Source organism: Athene noctua, chromosome 2 (assembly GCF_965140245.1).
Source record: "Athene noctua chromosome 2, bAthNoc1.hap1.1, whole genome shotgun sequence".
NCBI lineage: Eukaryota > Metazoa > Chordata > Aves > Strigiformes > Strigidae > Athene > Athene noctua.
Window position 1 is genome coordinate 38,863,690 of NC_134038.1, and position 20,322 is coordinate 38,884,011.

A 20,322-nucleotide genomic window follows, 5' to 3' on the forward strand; every position below is an offset into this window, starting at 1 on the left:
CAGATCACCTCATGAATTATTCTATTTTTTCCTTAAAGTCCAACTCCTCCAATTGTGTGGTTTGCCAGGAAACTCTTTTTACCTTAACAAAAATGACACGGCTTTACTTCTTCATCTTGCAGAAAAACCACCCCTCCACACTCTAAAAAACGAACAGCAAGGATTCAAATGCAAATACCAACTCCTCCGTGCAGTGCTTCTGATAGCTAATGCATTTCAAACAAAACTGTCTTTCCGTGACTGATTTTCGCGTAGCCGCGCAGGCTGGGCGCTCAAGGCCAGGCCGTACCGACCGCTCCTGCTCTCCCGCGGAAGCAGCCGGAGAAGCGGGATGCCGCCGCGGGGAGTCGGCCGCCCCCTCAGCGCGGCTCCCCCAGCCCTCAGGGTACAGTCGGGGGGGGCCGAGGGCTGGCGGAAAACGCCGACGCCGGCTCAACCCCACGCCCTGGCCCGGGGGCTCCGACGCTAACCGCCCCCCGGGCCCGGCCCCCTCAGGCCTCGCCCGAGCAGCGCCGGGCACGGCACGTGCTCAGCCCGCCGGGCTGCTGGCGGAAGGACGGGCGGGCGGACGGGCGGGCGGAAGGGCGGAAAGAGGGAGGTGCCGCCTCCCGCCCCTGCACGGGCAGCGCCGCCGGCCGCGGGGCGGGGCGGGGCGTGGCACCTCCCGCCCAACCGTCCCCCCGCCGGCCTCAGCCCCGGCCTCGCCGCCGGCCGCGGCCGCCACCGAAGGCGCGAAAAAGAGGGCGCATGCGCCTGCCGCGGCGCGCGGGGCCCGCTGCCGCCGCCGAGCCACCCTGCTGCGCACGGGCGGGCGGGAGGAAGGGGAGAGTGGGTAGTTACGTGATGACGCTCTGCGTGTCGCCAGTCGCGCGACCCACGCAGAGTCCGTCGGGCTTGTGCCTCCTCCTGGGCCAGTGCGCTCGGGGCTGTTCCGAGTGGGGGCGGGCGGGGCGAAGGCTTCCTCCCTCCTCCTCCTCCTCTTCTCTCCCTCCTCCTCCTCCTCCTCCTCTTTTCTCCCTCCTCCCCCTCCTCCCCGGGTCTCCTCTCCGAGGGCCCGGCCCCTTCCCCCCGGCGGAGCGGGGCCGTGCGGCAGCAGCGCCTCCGCCTCCTCCTCCTTCTCCTCCTCCTCCTCCTCCTCCTCCCGGCCGTGCCGGACAATAGGGGGGAGCGCGGCGTGTGTCTCACCCAAAGCGGCCCCCCCCGGCCGGCCTCGCCTCCATGCGCGGCGCCGGGCAGCGGGGCTGACAGCGGCTCCCGCCAGCGGCAGCAGCGAGGCCGAGGGAGCGGCGACGGCCCCGGGCCCCGGGCCGGGACTCGCCGCCTCGGGCGCTGAAAGAGGCGTCCCGCTTCGCCGCCTCCCCCTCGCTGCCGGCGGCGGTTCCCGCCAGGCTTTGGCGGCGGAGGACAAAGGCCCGGGGCCCGGCGCGGCCCGGCCCGACCCCCCGGGGGGTGCGGGGGCGGTGAGGAGGCGCCGGGCCCCCGCGGGGTTTTGCCGCGGGCTTCCCCCCGCCGCCCCGCTGCGGCGAGCCCTGCGCGGGCAGGTGCGGCGGCGGGCGAGGCCGCTGCCCTGCGGCGGGTCGGCGCACGGAGGCTTCTTCAATGGAAGTATGTTACCAGCTGCCGGTGCTGCCGCTGGACAGGCCGGTGCCGCAGCACGTCCTCAGCCGCAGAGGGGCCATCAGCTTCAGCTCCAGCTCCGCGCTCTTCGGCTGCCCCAACCCCCGGCAACTCTCGCAGGTAGGCACCGCCACCGGGCCCGCCGGCTCCCGCCTCTCTGCGGCGGTGGCGGGGGGGAGGTGGTGTCCTGCGCCGGCTGCGCGTCCCGCCAGTCCCCTGCCCGGGCGGGCGGCGTCGGGGCCTGCCTTTGGTGTCAGCGGGGAGCCGGTGGTGCCGGAGCGGTGCGGCGGGGGTGGGCTGGCGGCCGAGCTGCCCCCGCCGGCGCCCGGAGAGCGGCGGCGGCTGGGGCCGGCGGCCGGCCTGCCTCCCCGGCCGAGCCGCCGGTCCCGCCTTCCCCGCCCGCTACCAAATGCCCGTGGCGGTGGCGAGAAAATACGACGGTTTATAGGTTTTGGGGTAGCTATTGTCGAGGTTACCTTTTTAGCATTGGGTGTAATGCGAGCGCTGAACTCCTTGGGGTTGATTTCCAGAGCCAGTGAATTATTTTTCTCTCCTGTAATTGTTAAACTAGGGCTGTTTTCTAGCTTTTTAACTTGGGCTTTCTTTGAAGGGTCTAAGTTTCCTATGAGGTTGCCAAAACCTGCAGTGACTTTACTGAAATAATGAACATGCACTGCAGTGCTTTATTTGGGATGCTAAGCTATTTCTCCCTCCAACTATTAAGACCTGGCAATCGGTCTAGAAAGAGACAAAGATCCTTGGCTTTTTTCATTTCCATGGTATTGTTCCCTGCCCACATTACATCAGTCACAAGATGGACTGTACTGTATTTTGTTTCATCTGATCGTGTTGGAAATACTACAAAAAGGGTCATTATAACTGTCAGGACAAAAGGGAGGTTTTTCTTGTGAACACTGTCCTAAATTTCTGGATATGAATAAGTATGGTTTCCCAGCAAATTGTGATAAAATTATATTCTGGCTGAAGGCTCTGGAGAAAATCTGGAATTATGGTGGAAAGCATGTGTTTTGGTGGGAAGTCAGCCGGTTTTGGCTTCTAGGGATTTCCTATAATGTCTAGATTAAAAAGTCTGCTTCAGTGTTCTTCATTGACCTTACAGAAGGTGTTGTAATGGTCGTTTTTTGTATTTTTGGGGTATCTTATTAAGTTATTCTGCTTTTTCATGACTTGCTCTGCTTCATAGATGCAAGTATAGAAAATACAGAGCTTTGTCCCTGGTTTGGTAGCAGTGAAGCTCTGTATGAGTATTAGGAAGAATTAACAAAATACTGTGTTAATGACCATGAATTTGAATGCATATGGAAGCAGTTATTAGTAAGTAAATGAAGATGAATGTATGTTGACAACCCTCCCTTCCGAAGTATGAACGTAATAATTGACAAAAACTTTGGTTTTATGACAAATTAGTTTTCCACGTAACAACTGGGTTAGTCTGTTTGCCATTTCTATGGCTTGATCTGAGTTGTACTTGGTGATGGTGAATTTTCCATAAGCCATACATATAAGCCTTCTTGAAAGTCCAACGTAATTTAGCTTGTTTTGTCCTGTGCAAATAAGAGTCTCTCTTGGTTGAAGCATTCATGGTCTTCTGGGAAAAGGAGTAGGCAAAATGTTCAAAGTGATATACTGTATTTATTTGTTGCCTTTGTGGTCTCCAGAGCAGGTGGCGCATGAAGTGTATACAGGCTTATCAAATTGAATATGGTGTTGACATTTAAGTGGTTTTTTTTTTCCTCCAGCTTTTCAAGATTCTTAATGGATTCCTTGTTTTCTGACCAATATGCTGCAGGTATATTACAGCTAGTCACAGGGAGAGGTGCTTGAATAACTCGGAAAAAAAAGTGGAACCTGTACGTATGCTTGACCAAGTACAATTTCTTTCGAATAAACCAGGGAAGTAAGTCTATGCATTAAAAAGGGAATTAGGATATTTAAGTGAAGAAGTCTTTGCTAATACTGGCCAGCTGATTAGAGTACTATGTTTTACTGTCTTTATCTCTTTTTTTTAATTTCCCCAAAGTCTCCTGCAGACAATAGGATATGAATGTCTACCAGACATGCAATCACAGGCTGGTGTAAATGATAGACTAAGAAGCATCACCAGTGAAAGTAATGATTCTGTGTAACTTCTGAACTTAACTTCACCTTGCAAGTCTCCTGTAGGACTCGTAGTATTCCAGTTCTGTTGCTGTTCAAAGAGGTCTGAACCCTTACTAGTCTGTCGTTTTTTCAGCCTTCTGCTCGGACTAGCTTTGAGCAATGAGAGTAAAACTGGAGATGTGTGTTAGCAAACTCAAGAAGGTATGTACAGCCAACATTTTACAGTTAATACACATTTGGCAGATGTTCTTAAAAAATATAAGGTTTTGAAAATTGAATTCCCACTTACAGATTAGAAGTGATTGATGATTAAGACATTTTAGTCTTATCCTTTCAGCACAAGGGTGGTGAGGCACCGGAACAAGTTGCTCAGAGAGGTTGTGGCTGCCCCCTCCCTGGAAGAAGTGTTCAAGGCCAGGTTGGACTGGGCTTTGAGCAACCTGGTCTAGTGGAAGTTGTCCCTGTCCATGGCAGGGGTGGTGGAACTAGATGATCTTTAAGGTCCTTTCCAACCCAAACCATTCTGTGATTCTATGATGATGAAGGTATTTTACATGGGAAGCACAGGTGAGACAAATGCATGATACATTAGACATAGCATTTAATTGTGACAATGCTATGTAAGCTAATAGTTATCTCTTTTAATATATTAAGTGAAGTTTCAGTAAACAGGTTCAAAATGCTCTGTATGTTGCTTTTTTAAAGCTTAAATAAAGTGGTGCTGGAAATGACCTCGAGAATTCTGGTCTGCTCCTCTCAGCCCCAGGAAGGATAAATTGTACTTACAGTATTATTAGCAGATGTTTGTCTAATCTGTTTGCTTAATCTGTTTTCTAAGATAGAGTCTTAGGAGATGCGGTGAGCTGACATAACTCATTATTACTGAAGGTTAAAGTCCTGATATTGGGCACCTATTATTACTACTTCCTCTATACCATCTCTGATGCTTGTCAGGTGTTTGCTGAATTCAGTTCACTAAAACAGCAGAAAACACAAGCAGGAAACTGGGTAGCTGCCTGACATCTCTTTGAATAAAATAGACAGTGAAGTTTGTCAAACAGATTTAAAGGAAAAGATGGTATCACTAGCCTTTTGAAACCCATAAAAGCCTCAAATAATAGAAATTACACAGTCTCACTAGACAACTGTTCTTAGTAATACTTTTCTTGTCCTAAGAGAATTCTTTCCTAATATTGAATTTAGATCATCCTTGCGGTGATTTATAGCTGTTACTAGCTCCAGTAAACGTAGATGAAAAACTTACTCCTTTTCTCTTTGCAGTTTTCTTTTTATGTATGAATTATTTTCCTGTAGTTGTCTTTTTTGTTGTTAATACTTGGAAATTAAAGAAATAGTAGAAGTGACATCTGTTACCTGGAGGTTATTTGTTTATTGTTCAAGTCCAGTCAAGTGAAAAGCTGCTATTGTATGGGTTTATACAATTGTTTGAGTTAATAATTGTCTTTGAACATGAAATAATTTTAAATACTAGTGTTAAAAGCTGTTTTTAAGGGCACTTGAATAGGTAACTGGTGAAAGTACTAGGACATTTCAAACTGATGAGATTGAATTTAGGTTCACTGTGAGATCAGGTAGATGTTAAAGTAGTACCTTGGATCGTACATTTAAGGTGTTCCTTCCAAATGTTACAAAATGTTTTTAAAGCTGAGCTTTCAGAGAACAATTCTGGATTCTTTGCTCATCTGATTTATAACTTGTGTTGTAATAGTAGTAAAAAGTTTCTAAAACTGTACTTCAGTGTGAAAATTTTTAGTCTGATTTTTTAAATAATGAAAACCACTTTACAAACATAGCTGTGATCAGTGTCCTGTGTTGTGCTCCCTACAAAAGCTGAGTTGACATAAACGTATCACAAGTAAGAAAACTTTGGCCTAACCTGCTATTTTTGACTTATTTTTATTCCTCTACCTTGTAACTGGTTCTGCACTGTCTTCAGCATCTCTAAAAATGGCAAATGGCATCAGTGGTATCTATAGCAGTGTCTGAATAGAAGTAAAGATCTAGTTTTGGCCTTTCTGTCCTTAAATGTTTGAAACGGATAATGATAAAGATATCTCCTGAGGATCAGATTGCATGGAGAGGGAATGAAGCAAATAATAGACGTCTCCATTTGAATCTCAGAAATGTAGGCACTAAGTCTCTACCTGAAGTACCAAGTATTACTGTGTACCAGGTAGTACCATGTAGTGCTACCTGGAATTTGATAAACTAGTTCATGATCCTTCTTCATTGCATCTCCAGTTCATGCATTTAAGCTGTATAGCATCCTGCTTTGTGACTCCCCATGTGATACACACCTGAACAGTAGACTGCAGATCATGCGCACGGAATCCCAGATTTGACTTTAAGAGGATGTATTGGGTAAAAAAAAGTTACTAAGAGCAGCTGAAAGTATACTGCACTGGTGGATTCTTCAGTGAAAGTACATGCTTCCTCTGAAAAATGTTCACCAAATTCAACTAAGTGCTTTGGCTACCTTTTGCTGTGTAAATCATCTTTTCAGTGTTTGTCACCTGATGTGATCCATACATCTTTCGCTCTGCATACGGTATTGCAAGTTACAAGATATAGTTGAGAGCTGTATATTTATGGTCTGAACATAGGCATTGGTCTTTAATCCCACGGTTGCACCTTTTTGCTGGGAGAAGTGTTGGCATGACCTATTTTTCCCTTGCAGCTGCTCATTTCTGTTCCTGCATTTTCCTCTTAGTTGTGTCAACTTTTTTTTTAAAAATCAGGTTATTTTTCAGTGCTGGCTGACTCATAGTACAGTTTTACAAATGATTGTGCCTGTTAGTAAGGAGGAAGCAGTATGCCACAATGCTAGACCACGAGTAATGAGCAATGGGGAGAGAGAAGGAATGCCTTAGGTTGGCCCTGATATTGAATGTGGAACCTTACCCTAAACCCCTTCCTTTCTTCATCCGCTGTTTTTCGTAACTTTTCTTCTATATCTTTCTAATCCTTTCCATCAGTGTTTCTCAGTTGCTTGCTCTTTTATTGGCTTTCTCCTGCCATTTCCCATATCTCTGCTGCATGAATAATTAACAAGTTAAAATAACGAAGTAATTTTCATGCTGTGATTCTTAGCCTCTGGAATTAATTCTGTGTGTTGCTGCTATGCTTGCCATTCCCTTCATCTTGTATTTATTGTGTCTGGTTGCTGAGATTGCATCTATTCATATGAGAGGCAGAGACTGACTGGCTCTACGCACAGCACGGACAAGTTCTGATTGGGGATTTCATGCACTACAGTAATTTTATGTGGCAGTTCATTTTTAAAATGCTCTCTGAGTTTTATGACCAGTTAACTTTTTTCATATGTTGTAGTGTAAAGCAATATTGGTATTTTCATTCTGCAAAAGGTCGTAGCAGCTTATTTCATGGCCTATAATTGCCTGTGTAAGATCTAAGCAGAGTAAGAGTTTAAAGTCCCTGTTAATTAGAAGTCAATTCTTCTTTGTCCAGATTGTGTAATAGTATGTTTTGTGCTTTGTATGAACTTGAATTTCTGATGCTATCTTTAAAAAGAAATTGGTTTGAAAAGAGAGGCTGTAGCTGTGTGCCCTTAAGGTTGTGAAATAGTGAATTTTAACCATAAAACAATTTTACAAGGAATTGGCATTAGTATATGAATATTCAATATTCTATATGAACTAATAACGTAGTAGTGCAATGCAAATATCGGTTGTTGGAGTTGGAAGTGTTTTGTATGGTATGTCTGTTAGCAGCTTTTCTTGGAAAAAAACCCTTGTATTTTGTGTCATGGTTTAACCCCAGCCAGCAATTAAACACCACGCAGCCGCTCACTCACTCCTCCCCCCTTCCAGTGGGATGGGGGGAGGTATTAAAAAAAAGAACTCTTGGGTTGAGATAAGAATGGTTTAATAACTGCTGTAAAATCTAATAATAACAAAATATAATAATTGTAATGAAAAGGAATGAAAGACTGAAAAATAAAACCTGAGAAAAGACAAGTGATGCACAGTGCAGTTGCTCACCACCTGCTGACTGATGCCTGAGCAACGATCAGTTCCCCCCCCCCCCCCAACTCCCCCCAGTTGATACACTAAGCATGACGTTCTATGGTATGGAATATCCCTTTGGCTAGTGCAGGTCAGCTGTCCTGGACAGGCTCCCTCCCAGCCTTGTGAGCACCTGCTTGCTGGCAGAGCACGGAAAAATGAAAAATCCTTAATTTAGGATAAGCGCTACTTACCAACAACTAAAACAGCAGTGTGTTATCATTATTCTCACACGAAATCCAAACCACAGCACTGTACCAGCTACTAAAAGAAAATAATCTCTATCCCAGCTGAAACCAGGGCAGTTTGCTAAGTAAATCTGTTTTTTAGGTTGCTTGAGAGAAGCACAGTATACAAATTACGTTAATTCTGAGTCAGTATGGTAATATGCTCAATTACACGTTAAGTATCATAAAAATAACGTAATTTTCTGACACTTCTGTTGTTTTGCTGTTTTGGCATGTGAAAATAATGTTGAGGACATTTGCAGTTGAATCCTTCTTTCTTCAGTTCTTTTATTTTCTCTAAACCCATGAAGGGGGGAAAAAAGCCCTGCTAATAGAATGGTGATTTGTAGAACAGTTCTCCGTCAGTGGCCATTGGCTTATTGTTTTCTTGTGTTTCCCTTGTCACTCAGGATCTCTGAGTTTCTGCTGGTTTTCAGCTAAAATTGTAGGTTTCTGAATACACTTAGTCATTTTCTAGCATAGAGGATCTCCGATTCATGACTGTTTCCAGGTGCTGCCAGGTTACAGCTTTCATATAATAAACGTGTTTTGGATTGGACTAAACTTGTTGTATTTGCCTTTCTTAAAAATTCACTGAATCTGCATGGAAACAGTGAATAATTTGGCAGCTCAAATGAGATTTTTTTTTTTTTCCTCAGAAGTGTGAAACCAAAGTAACTTGGTTGTCCTTTACTGTGTAAATCTTTAACACACACATCAGTACTTTCCACATTTGAATTTGGCTGTCTAAGATACAAATTAATGTATCTCATGATATGATTAAAGCTGTGTAGTGGATTCTGTTGTTTATAATATCCTTTCCTTGTAAATGAAGGAAAGGAGGACATGCTAAAAACTTGAAGAGTTTAATCTTAATCTTGAAAGTCATACAAAATAATGCATTTAGTGCAAATTGTCCTTTGTGTGCATTCATGAATGCTAAATGAAATGTTCAATTCTACTTGAGAAAATTCTGTTGTATATGCAATGTGAATGCTTGGTGTGTACATGCGTGTAGAGTTTTACAGGAAGCATGTGTCTGGGACCAGGAATTGAACCTAGACCTCTCAAATTCCAAAATTCCAGTTCAGTGTTATGCACAGAAATCCTCATAGGAAAACTTGGAAGAGTGTGTGTTTCATTAAATGTGAAGTTTTCTTCAGTTTGTTCTGATTATGTCATTAACAAGTAGCTGCAGTGTAAATAAGCACCCTGTGTAATCCAGCAAGGCAACCTGCCAAAGGCAAAATATTTTATTATAAAAATGCAGTTCTGGAAAACGGGATTTAAGGGTTAGTTGGGGAGTTGTTTATTTCTATGTTGGCATCCTAGGTGTATTGTAAGGAATTTGTAGCCAAATATTTTGTTTTCTTTCTGGTTGAAAATAAATTTGTGGCTGTTATCTCACCTTCCCTGCTCTCCTTCCTTCCATACTGAGAATTTTTTATTTCTGTTACAACAGTCTGACTCCTGTTTTCTTCCCACTTCCCCCCACTTTGTACGCCTGTGATAACAGTAATCTGATTTATTATCTTCCTGACCACACTCCCACAATAATTATAATTAAAGAGATTCCTAGAGTCTGCTTTTCATTGCAAGGTAGAAGGCAAATTCTTCTCAGCTCCTAGCTGAAAGCATGAAGGAGTCAAAATTTGCAGCAGGCCCTTCTTTGCCTGCTGAGCATCAGAAAGAGTATGTTGAGGATAATGAAGATAGCTCTGTATTAGCTTAAGATTTTACTATTTCTTCCAGTCTTTGCTGCCAGATGAGATATGTGGAGGGGAAGAGGCTGTTTCCTCTACCAGTAATTTATTTTTTTTCTTCTCTTCCATAGCAGACATAGCTGGAGGCTACTTTGACTAGTAAAACTGGATATTTAATACATGCAAAATATAACCTGTTGCCCACTTTAGGGCAAGGGGTCAATTCTATCCCAAGAGGAAAAAAAAACCAAACAAACAAAGGAAAAGATACAGTAACCTCTTCCAAGGCTGTGAGGGAAAAGGTTATAATGGCAAGCTTGGGACTTCAGTAGGTGGATCAGCCTTGGAAGAGGAAATGTTTAGCATCTTTGTTTGATGTGGTGGTTCCTAGTTGTCTTAGAAATTGGGGTACCTATGGTGTTGGGATGCTGACAGCAAGTGGTTTCCTGAGGGACTCAGTTATACATCTAGATCAGAAAAATTTAACACTCTTACAAAAATACTGGGTTTTTTAATAGTATAGTCCAGTAGTGAAGGAATCATAGCTGTCATGACAGGAATGGCACTGGCCTGTGTTATTTCTTGATTTATGCTTGTAGGCAGTAACACTCCATATATTGATGTTGCAGTTGATGGCGTGCTGAGGAGGTTTCACATTTAGTCAGGCATGAACTCTCACTTCCATTTTTTTTAAACTTTTCAGTAAAGTTCCTGTGCAACAGTAATCTTCTGAAATGTGCATTTGTGGTGGTGGAGGGGTCTTGTCATTAGTGTCCTGTCTTAGCTTCTCTTTTGGAATGGTAGAGGCCTGTGAACAGTTTTCAAAGAATCTGGAGTACTTAAATTCCCTTGATTATTATCTGTGGAATTTTAGACTTCAGATTTCAGCAACTGCAATAATTGAGCTCTTTCTGGTATTGGGCAAAAAAAAATCGATACAGTTTCTTTTACAGTTGCAAACATGATATGAGACTGCTAAACAAATAATGTCTATGTATGAGAGTAAAGGCAAGTAGTTTTCCTTGATGTTCTTGCTTATTAGAGATCTAGAGAGTAACTTTATGGAGTTTTGTTCTGTCATTTCTTCTGCTGTAAAATCTGAGCTACCTTTCCTTTAGCTTGGCAATAATAGGAATTTCTGCACTTTTCACTGGATTTAAACAATATATATATTTAATCACCTTTTCCTAGCTTGTTTTCATTTGGACAAAACCTGATTATATCTTTGTCCAGATAAAATATCTAGTATTTAAGCCACACATTGATAGAGGAAATGGTAGAACTTTATTTATTGCCTGAATTAAAAAAAAAAAAAGAAAAAAAGAACAAGTGAACTTGAGGTTTTTACCTTGAGAATCCCATGATGTCCCAAATACATTTAAAAAAAAAAAAAAAAATTATCCCCCAGAGTTTTTTTCCTTATCCTTTCAAAACCTTTACAGGTTCTCTTCTGAATATAGTCACTATGCTTATGTCTTTGTCACTTCATATTATAGTGAGAAGTTTGCAACCTACCGTAAAGGAAGACTAGAAGTTAAACACAGAAAATTGCAGGTACTAAATTCCCTAAGTTTTGTTTGCAGGGAATGTGTTGGACTTGTATTCTGTGATTTGTATTGAGTTTCAGACTCTCCTAAGGAGGAGGAAGGCTTCATCTCTGTAGGAGTGCTGAATGGTTGAAGCTATGGTTGCCTTGGTGCTTTTCATGTGATGATACGGCATTATTTTTGCCAATGCCCTCCAGCTTAAGTGAAGGCCCGAAGGGATGTTTTGTGTCCTAATAAAAGGCCCTTGGTTAAAATTCTTAACCTACCACCTTTTGATACGATAAACTGTAAGTGAAATAATCTGCTGTGTATGGCAAGGCTAATCCATTTTCATGAGCATTTTAGAAAAGATGATTTGAGAGGATTAGATGAGAAGTTATTATTCATGATTGGTTGACTAAGTAGGAAAGACTATTATGACTAATGAAGTTTAAGACTTTTTATCCTTACTGCTGTTGTATTCATAGGAGAGCCGTAGAAAGAGGCTATATATTGAAAAATCTGATTGTATTGAAATCAGTTTGGGAGCCAGGAGGTCAGATATTTCTCTTGGGCTGGGTGCGGCAGAGAGTCTGGTTAGGGTGGGAAGAGGCAAAGATCGATGAACTAAAGAATAGATTGTAAGCTCATTTCTTAATTTGATAATACACATTACAGAAGGCTTTTGTTTCTGAGAGTCCTCAAATTAAATTGGTAAAATTAAGTACAATGGTTTTTGTATTTAATGTGTCATGAAAAATAAGAGGGCAATTTCTTTAATTCTACCTTGCTTGACACTGTGTGATGTTGTGCTTAGTGCTTCGAGAGGCATGGTGATTGATGATTATCATTGACTGGAGCTATAGTTTTTATTGCTAGTATTATTTTAAGCAGAAGTTCTTCTTTTTCAGATAAGAGTTTTATTTAATGGATGCAGTCATAGTTCCAAGGCACTTTTGGTGTTAAATGTAAGCAGTATTGTTTGCACAGTAATTGCTTTTAGCTGTGTATCTTTAGTCCTCCTCTTGTGCTGACATTTGCACTCCTCTGACCCTGCAGAAAGGTAGTTTACCGACTTACAGCATCAGAAAGCCCTTTCCTTTTCGCAGCAGTAAATTTCTGTTGATTTGGCTCTCCCTGCCTTTCTTGCAAAATCTGAGGAGTGTTGGTGCAAGGGAAGGAGCAGGACATGCACTCAGAGGCAGCATGGTGTGTGGCAACACTGACTTAAGTTGTTTCCATTGCAGTTGGAGGAATGTCCAGAACAGCTGACAACTGTGTGGAATTGTTTCACTTTCTCCCCAAAGAAGAGTGGGCTGAATAATTCCCTGATGTTAATCATATTAACTAATGCACTGTATTCTGCTGTTTAGTATTCTTGAAAAAGCATTGTGCACCCTGTGTCTTTTATATGTTAGTATTCACATAACTTCAAAATCTGTGATTTCATCTTTATTAGATGAGTCCACGCTTCTATATTTTTCAGATATTAGATAGATTTGACTTGGTAAAAAGAACATTTTAAAAAGGCTGTTGTTATTGTAACATTTGAACAAATGCTTGGGAAAAAAAGTACACTAAGTCAAAAGAATCTGTATTTCTTCCTCCTTTTTTTAACTGCAAAACATCCATTTTGAAAATTTGGGTTACTAGATTTCAAAATATGAAATTTTGCTGCTTTTTTTCCTGTGTATGAATAGTACATCTAAAAATAATGCACAAATGAAAGGTTATTTTCATGTGAAACTGAAAATATCTTCCTTTTCTTCATTTTTTACTGAAAAGTAGCTATGATTTACAGTTTATAAATCAAATGTGTCAGAACATGAGGATCAATCCTACCTTTTGTCTTTGAAGAATTTTGTAGAATACTTAAAAGGCTTGCTAGTATGTGTGTGTGTGTATATATATGAAAATAAATATGTAAATATATATGAATGTGGTAACTGAATAATGGTGGGTGCTGCATAGATTCAGAAAAGAAGAAAAAAACCCCCAGTGTTCATTGTATCACTTGCTACCATGTTATCCTGTGTCCAGCAAGTCACAGGACAAAAGCATATCCTAAATAGATCAATTTCTGGCCGGTTTGTTGCTTTCATTTGATCTTTCTAAGCAAGAAGTTTATACTTATTAGATTGCTAGCTGTTATCATTTACAGTGAGGTTGTAGAAGCACTTGGTCAGAATGAACAATAGATAAAGGCACATTATTTTACAGTTTTGTAAGTGCTTCAGGATGATGTCAAGTAACTGTTGGGATTGTACTCTTCGGTTGTCTTGTCTCTCCTCCCCTCCCCCCCCCCCCCCCCCTTTCTCCACATTCCTGGTTGTTAGATATCTCCTTCAAACTTTGTGGGGCTTGCCCTGAAGTATGTCTTAGGCCAAGGACAGTCATACCATAATAGCTGTTCTCTATGTTACTGAGTTGCCAAGTCAAATAAATTTGGATTGACTGAGTACATGTGTGCACAGTTGTTCAACCATCCGTTTCTGCTGAATTTAGTAGAGCACACAGTATGCTGATTATGTTGATTGGCAGAATTATTTTGAATCTCAGCCTGAAGTGCATCCAGTTCTGTGGAGGTATTTCTGGGTGGGTTTGTTATGGGCCTGTGTGGAACCGAACCCCTGTCCTTGAAGAAGTTCCTTGAGGGAGTCCGGATGGCATATGCTGGTCTGCCCAGTGCAGCAGCATGAGAACATTCCTGGGAACCGCCAATATGCAGGAGATGAGATAGACCATACTGCTGATACATTTTCTGGATCATGATAGAAGAGAAGAAGCTGTGGCAATAAATGTATTGGTTTCCATATCATGCATGCTGACATTGGAGAGAAGAGAATTGATCAATAGCAGATGATTGTTCTGCAGATGAAGTAAAACTTGTTGATAGAAAAAGTAATGTAGTAATGTGCATGCATCCTTTCTTAGTAGTTCATGTTTGCTGTAGAACATGCTGTGTAAAGGTCTTAACTGAAGTTTCCTTTGTAATATTTGTGAGAGCAAAGAATGAGGACTGACTAAAGGCAATGTATGAGTGTTATGCCACAAGCACCTTCTGGGGTTTGTCCCCCTTGGGAGAAGGTGAAGGTCAGATAATTTGTGTGAAGTGCTTGACGGCAGAATATTCCCTATGCATTTTGTGAGATTGTTTTGAAAGCAATACGGTTTTGCTGAATGCACATATTGATCCCTGTCTGTTTTATCTGTTGTATTTTCTCACCTCTACTGCCTGGTTTGTGGCATTGCTTTCTTCACATTCCTACATGGTGGTCCAGGCCCAGATGCAGCCTCTCAAACCCTGTGTGAAAGTTTCAGGTGTCTTTATGGGGCCCAAGTACTTCACTTTACTTAAGAAGTGCCAGTGAAAATGAGTTTGGTAAATAAAAGAAAGTTATCTATTGCAAAAAAATGGATTATTTATTATATGTAATAGTTTTAAGCAGATCTCTGATTTTTATGAATTCCACTGATTTAATTGCTTTGGGAAAACGAAGGAAACAACTCTGGTCAGGAGGAGAAAGCTGTGGACTTCTAAGGCTTCCATGGACACCTTGGCTTGTGTGTGTTGTCACGTAGTGGTGTATACTTTCATCCCTGCTTCTCATGAAGTGATATTCTTTGGCTATGAGCTGTGCTGCTACTTCTCTGCAGGGGATGAAAAAACGATCGCGCTGCAGAGTATGACAGCGCCTACACAATACAGGGAGGCCTCCAGTGAGGCAATAGTTGCTGAGTTACGGTTTCCAACACTGAGCTTGCTTCTCAATCACTTCTTAAGTTAAGTGTTTCTGTATCAATTTTCTCACCCTTGTTGAAACCATATAGTGGCCTCTAACACTGCCAGAGCAGTGAGACAGCTCTTCTGTTGCAGTGATCTTTTAAGACTCTCTTGGGGCCCCACAAGGATGTGAACTGCTTCGTGTCCATCTGGTCAGTGGTATTGTCTCAGATTATATAGTTGTTTGTGCTCCAAGTTTGGGCCTGCTGTGCTGCTGCTTTGCCTCCTAATTCCAGCAGATTGAGGTCTGCTGCCTGCACAGGATAACGGGGCTGCATTTGAGGTGTGCCTAGCATATAATTCCCTAGCATTTTCAGTGACCCTGCTGCTGGATTGCCAGCCCGCGATTTTGGATGGGCACAGGATATGATTCTAGGTGTAAGAACTTATGCTCTAGCTATGGAGTGACAGTGTCTTTTGGAGCATTGTTGTTAAAGTGCTTGGTAACTGGGGAAGAGAGGTGGTGGTTAGAGTTTGAGTGACTTAACTTGAAAAAAGAAGGACACAAGGAAAGAGACAGAATCCTGGTTTTGGAAATGAGTCTGATTCTGAGTGTTCAGGTGGAGAGTTTCTAGTTTCTGTAGTTTTTTCCAGACCCCTACACTTCAACTGCTGTGAGTCTTCTGAACACCCAAATCAATCAGTAGAGTATAGGCCTGAAATAGTTTTGAAGGAGGACTGTGAAATGTGCTTTTGTCCTTTGTCCACAATTTAGCAATTGGAAAGAATTTGGTAAAAGCACTAGAGCAATGATATCCAAGAGGTCTAACAAGGAAGCTACTAATGTGGATTAATTAGAATCATTAACAAACTGAAATAACTCAAAGTCAGGTTTCATCCCATGAACAAACTGACCTAGCAAAAAACCCTTATATGCAAGCAAAGGAATTAACATTTTATCATTGCAGTACTTCTTTAATACCTTCTTTTTTTATATTCAATCCTGGGTATCTTGCAGGTTTTTACTGTTTTAAAAAGTCCATGTTACTACATTTTCTAGTTCAGGAAAAAGAAATGTATTAGTGAAAATTCATTGGTCCATTCACAATGTAATGCTTGGGTTCAACAAAGATAGGAGAGTTGCAGTTCTGAAAGCAGTAAAAATTGTTTTTGTAGTTAAATTGTTTTTGTAGTTAAAATCGATATTTAGTGGTCATGATGTTCTTTAGTTTTGTAGTGTGCAGGTCTAAATATGTGAGTTCTACCCTACCTATATACCTCTTTTTTTCAGTTTGCAGCTCTGAACCGGATGTGTGTGTGCTAGCTACTTACACTTATTGGCTGAAATATGCAAGGATTGTCTGCATTTTAAATCTTTCTCAGTACTGTTATGAAAAATAATGTTAAAATAAATTCAGGAATCAGAATATTGTTAAACCTCTGTTCTAGGGCTGAGGAATTGTACAAGGACTGTAGGTGAGATGAGGGACTTGGTCATCTCTGCCCTAACAGCAGAGACCTCTCATGTACTGTGTGATCTGTTTCAAAGGCACTGCTGAAGCATCCACCTCCTCTAGCATCTCCCCATCTCAGCTATGCAGATACAGAAGTATATCCCTTCACTCAGCTGTTTTTGGAATCTTTCTTGCTTCATAAATTCCCATTCCCAGTCTTACAGGCTCTTCTGTCTGTCACAGAATATGGTAAGTCTGCCCCTACACTTCTGAGGGGAAGAGGGTCTCGTGTGTAGGGGAAAAGGGTCTGGTCATTCTGTAATCATTCACACTGCTGTTTGAGACAGAACATGGTTGAGAATTAAGACACACATAAATGTTCTGGCGTCTGATGATGCAGGCTGGAGCCCAAGACCAGTAATACAGAATTATTGATGCAGCTACTGTATCAGGCGTGTTGCTTCCACTTCTAACTGCAGTGTACTCTTGTGGTAGTATATTGCTTTTTCACTAAATGAAATTAATACATTTAGGCTTATTTGTGAAAAATTACCCTGAGATAAGGACATGTCTTTCATAATAGCTTTTTATGCTAGATCTCCAACACTTCACTTAAGTCTCCAGCAGCAGCCATGGATTATTCTGATTACTGGGCAATGTTGTTGGCCGGCTAAAGGAACTGAATTTATTTTTCATGAATATTCACCTTCATGAGTACGTTGCAAGTATTTAAGTATCAAATTATTCTGTTTGACTGTTTTAATAGGCATTCTGCTAAGTGAAGACTGAAGGACTAGCAAGCTGTTTGTTTTCAAAGTTCTCAAGCAGTGTTTGAATTAAGCTAGCTAGTGGACATAAGAGCTGTGCTTGGTAATGCTGGCTTTTCCATCATACTGTGTGAAAGCTCCAATAATTGGGCCTTCACACTTGCAAAATGGAGCAGGTAGAAGTTTGCATATCCTACTGTCTCGTCTAAGAAGAATGCTTTTGTTTTTCCTTTCCCCTCTCAACTTTAACTAGAATTCTTCAAGCAAATATGTAGTGTTTAGGAGACTGAGCTGTGCTTTTTGATGTTAAATACACAGAAGTAAAATATGTCAACAGTAGTGTCAAGAAGAAAAAAGCTGTTCTAGTGTGTAAAACTAGCAGGAAAGATAGGTAAAATACATAGCAGAACCCGTAATTTAAAAGGAAAAAATATTTGGGGGGTGAGTGGTGGGTGTGTGTGTTCTTGTGTAGATTTTCCAAATATTTGAGATAGGAATTCCTGTAAGTGGTATTTAAGAACTATGCATGCTTTGGTCTTGTCCTTTGACTCCTTGTAAGGGTACAAAAGGTGGCCCAAGTGCAGCCTTCTGCCGATGGTAAAGGGACAGACTAGATAACTTATTCTCTGTCAGGCGTGCATATGCAGGCACACACTTCAGGAAGAAATAAAGGCATTTAAAAATGTTATGTGTGGATGGACAAATTTTGTAATTAAGAATGTTAAGATTTGCTGCTTTAAATTGTCCTGCAGTCACAGACCAAATTATGGCAAAAGGACATAATCTTGAAGATGATTAAGGAGTTCTGAGTACTCCAAGAGCTGCTCTTGAGGCCATGGGGCACAAATTAATTCTAATTAGCCCATGGTGGAATGTGTCACTGAGGTGTTAAAAACTTTCTGTTCTATAAGGTAGATATCCCAGCATGTTTCTCAAGATGTCTTGCCATGTTAAAATCCACACAACACCACCTGGAGGGTGGTTCTTTAAATTGCCAGTCTGCTTTGTGATGTGTATCTCCAAAGCCAGCTGACAACTCAAAGCATTTGAACATCTGCAGGGACCACATTACATAAATGTGTTGGCACTGTCAGTTCTTCCCACGCATTCAAATGAAGCTGGTATGGCTGTACTGTATCTTCTTAATCAGCTTTGTCTGGCCATCTAGGTGATTTGTCTTTGGAAATTATGTCAGTTACTTAATTTGTGGTACCTCACATATTGGCAAGGAAAGTGTGGTTTTAAGAAACAGCAGGAAGAATGAAAGCTGAAGAAGCTGGTGATTAAGTTCCCTTCTGGAAGATGAGACCTATAGAATGTTTTAAGTATTGAGTTTCTGACTGGTTTCAGGGTATGCAGATTAAGTGAAAAATAAATGTAGTTTTCTTCTGAAGTGCATTTCTAGGCTGGTTTTTAGTGGGTCTGTGTTGGTTTTCATTTGGAAAAAGTAACTGATTTTATGGGCAATACTAACTGCCTTGGTGTTGTTTGGAATATAGGCATGACTGTACATTGAAAGCTTACAGAGCAGTGATCCAGAAGCTCTATCTGTACTGACAAATGTAAACAACACCAGTTGAAACTTGAATTTTTTTTTTTTACTATCTCAAGAGTTTCCAAGTCACATAAGCTGGCTAAGTTCTTTCCTTAAAAGTTAACTGTTATACGATACATTCATTATAATTTGCAGATAGTATTGATGTAAAAATTTTGATTAAAAAAATGGTATGTGCGTCACCGCAAATAAAAATTATTTTTGTATCCTATCGCTTTCATTCAAGTGCAATAGGTGAAGCATCATAATTACAGCTATTGGAATATACAAGATTTTTGTTCCCAAGCTTTTATTCATGTTAGTGGAGGGCATTAAAGTTAAGAAAATGCTCTCTTATTTTTTGTTCAACTCCCCTTTTTTCAGCTTTCATTTAAAGATTGTATGTTTTCAATAACTTTAAGATTTCAGATCAAATTCTCACTATTTCTGTAACAATTAACTTTTAAGTGTTTTTCTCTTGGTGGAAAAAGTAGAAGTGAAAGTCTTATTTTAGTGTCTTTAAACCTTGATAGATGTCGCATCATAAAATTGGTGGGTGATTATTACTTTTTGAGGTGTGTTATGCTTTCTAAAATAGGTTTTTATCTTAGCTGTTATATTATAACCAAGTGTATTATTCTGATAGTCTTTTGGCATGAGTTGGTGCTATTCCTAAAAGCAGTCCCTTGATAGGGGATTTCTAAGTGAGTTTGAGGATCTGCTCTTTGGGGAAGGCTGGGGGATGGAAAGAGCCTCATCAGTTAATACCTGACTACGTTTCTTCTGTACTGTTACGAGAAACTTTTTGTGTGGATTAATCATTTTGGTACCATCAACAGATTGACTGTTCTTTCACCAGCACAAGAAAGAAACTAGTGTAAAGTTATCATCACACGGATTCAGAATCTGGCATCCTTGATGTCTTAGAGACCTTCATTGTGCCGTACGAATTAAGTTGCAGGCTGTTGATATTCTGCAGAAATCTAGATGGGGTGCAAGGAAATAAACCTGATGGCATACCTGAGGAGGATTTTGTAGATTTAGAAGGCACCTAAATCAAGATACTGAAGATAGTTTTATCAAGATACTGAAAATTTAAACTGGCTTTATAGGTAGTGAATTAGCCTTTTATCTCAACAGATATAATGGGCCTGTTACTTCATAATAATTACAGAACTGGTATGCCATTTTAGGTGTATTACAGTTCCTGGCTATTTAGGAAGCTTAAGGTTTGTATAATGCTTGACATCCTGCATTGTTTTTAATTACTTATTTCTTCTTTCTCCTGATCTGATGATGCCTGGATACTTTTGGTAGCTTGCCTGTCAGTTTTGACCACAGATACAAAGATAGCATTACTCTAGAAAGCTAGGTTACCTACTTCCCCTTTGTCTGTTCCTCCCCCCTCAAATATTTTTTTTTTCAGGAATGCAGATTGATGTCAGACATGCCAAGTGATTATTAGCAGGACTATTTTTATTTCCACTGGTATTATGTTGATTTGGTCTGATGGATTTTGACAACACCTGCAGTTTAAAAAGAAAAAATAAGGTCTCTTAGCTACACTGAAGTGGTGCATGTACACATCAAGGAAATGAGTCAC

General features: G+C 41.3%; 1 protein-coding gene across 1 annotated transcript in view; it reads left to right on the plus strand.

The window, feature by feature from the left end:
- Positions 1–1,599: 1,599 nt before the first annotated feature.
- The window catches only part of PDE7A (phosphodiesterase 7A), a 77,566-nt gene continuing 58,843 nt past the window's right edge, over positions 1,600–20,322 (plus strand). Inside the window, exon 1 of the mRNA XM_074898887.1 lies at positions 1,600–1,737. Within this exon, the coding sequence (XP_074754988.1) occupies positions 1,600–1,737 (138 nt within the window). The remainder of the gene's footprint in view (positions 1,738–20,322) is intronic.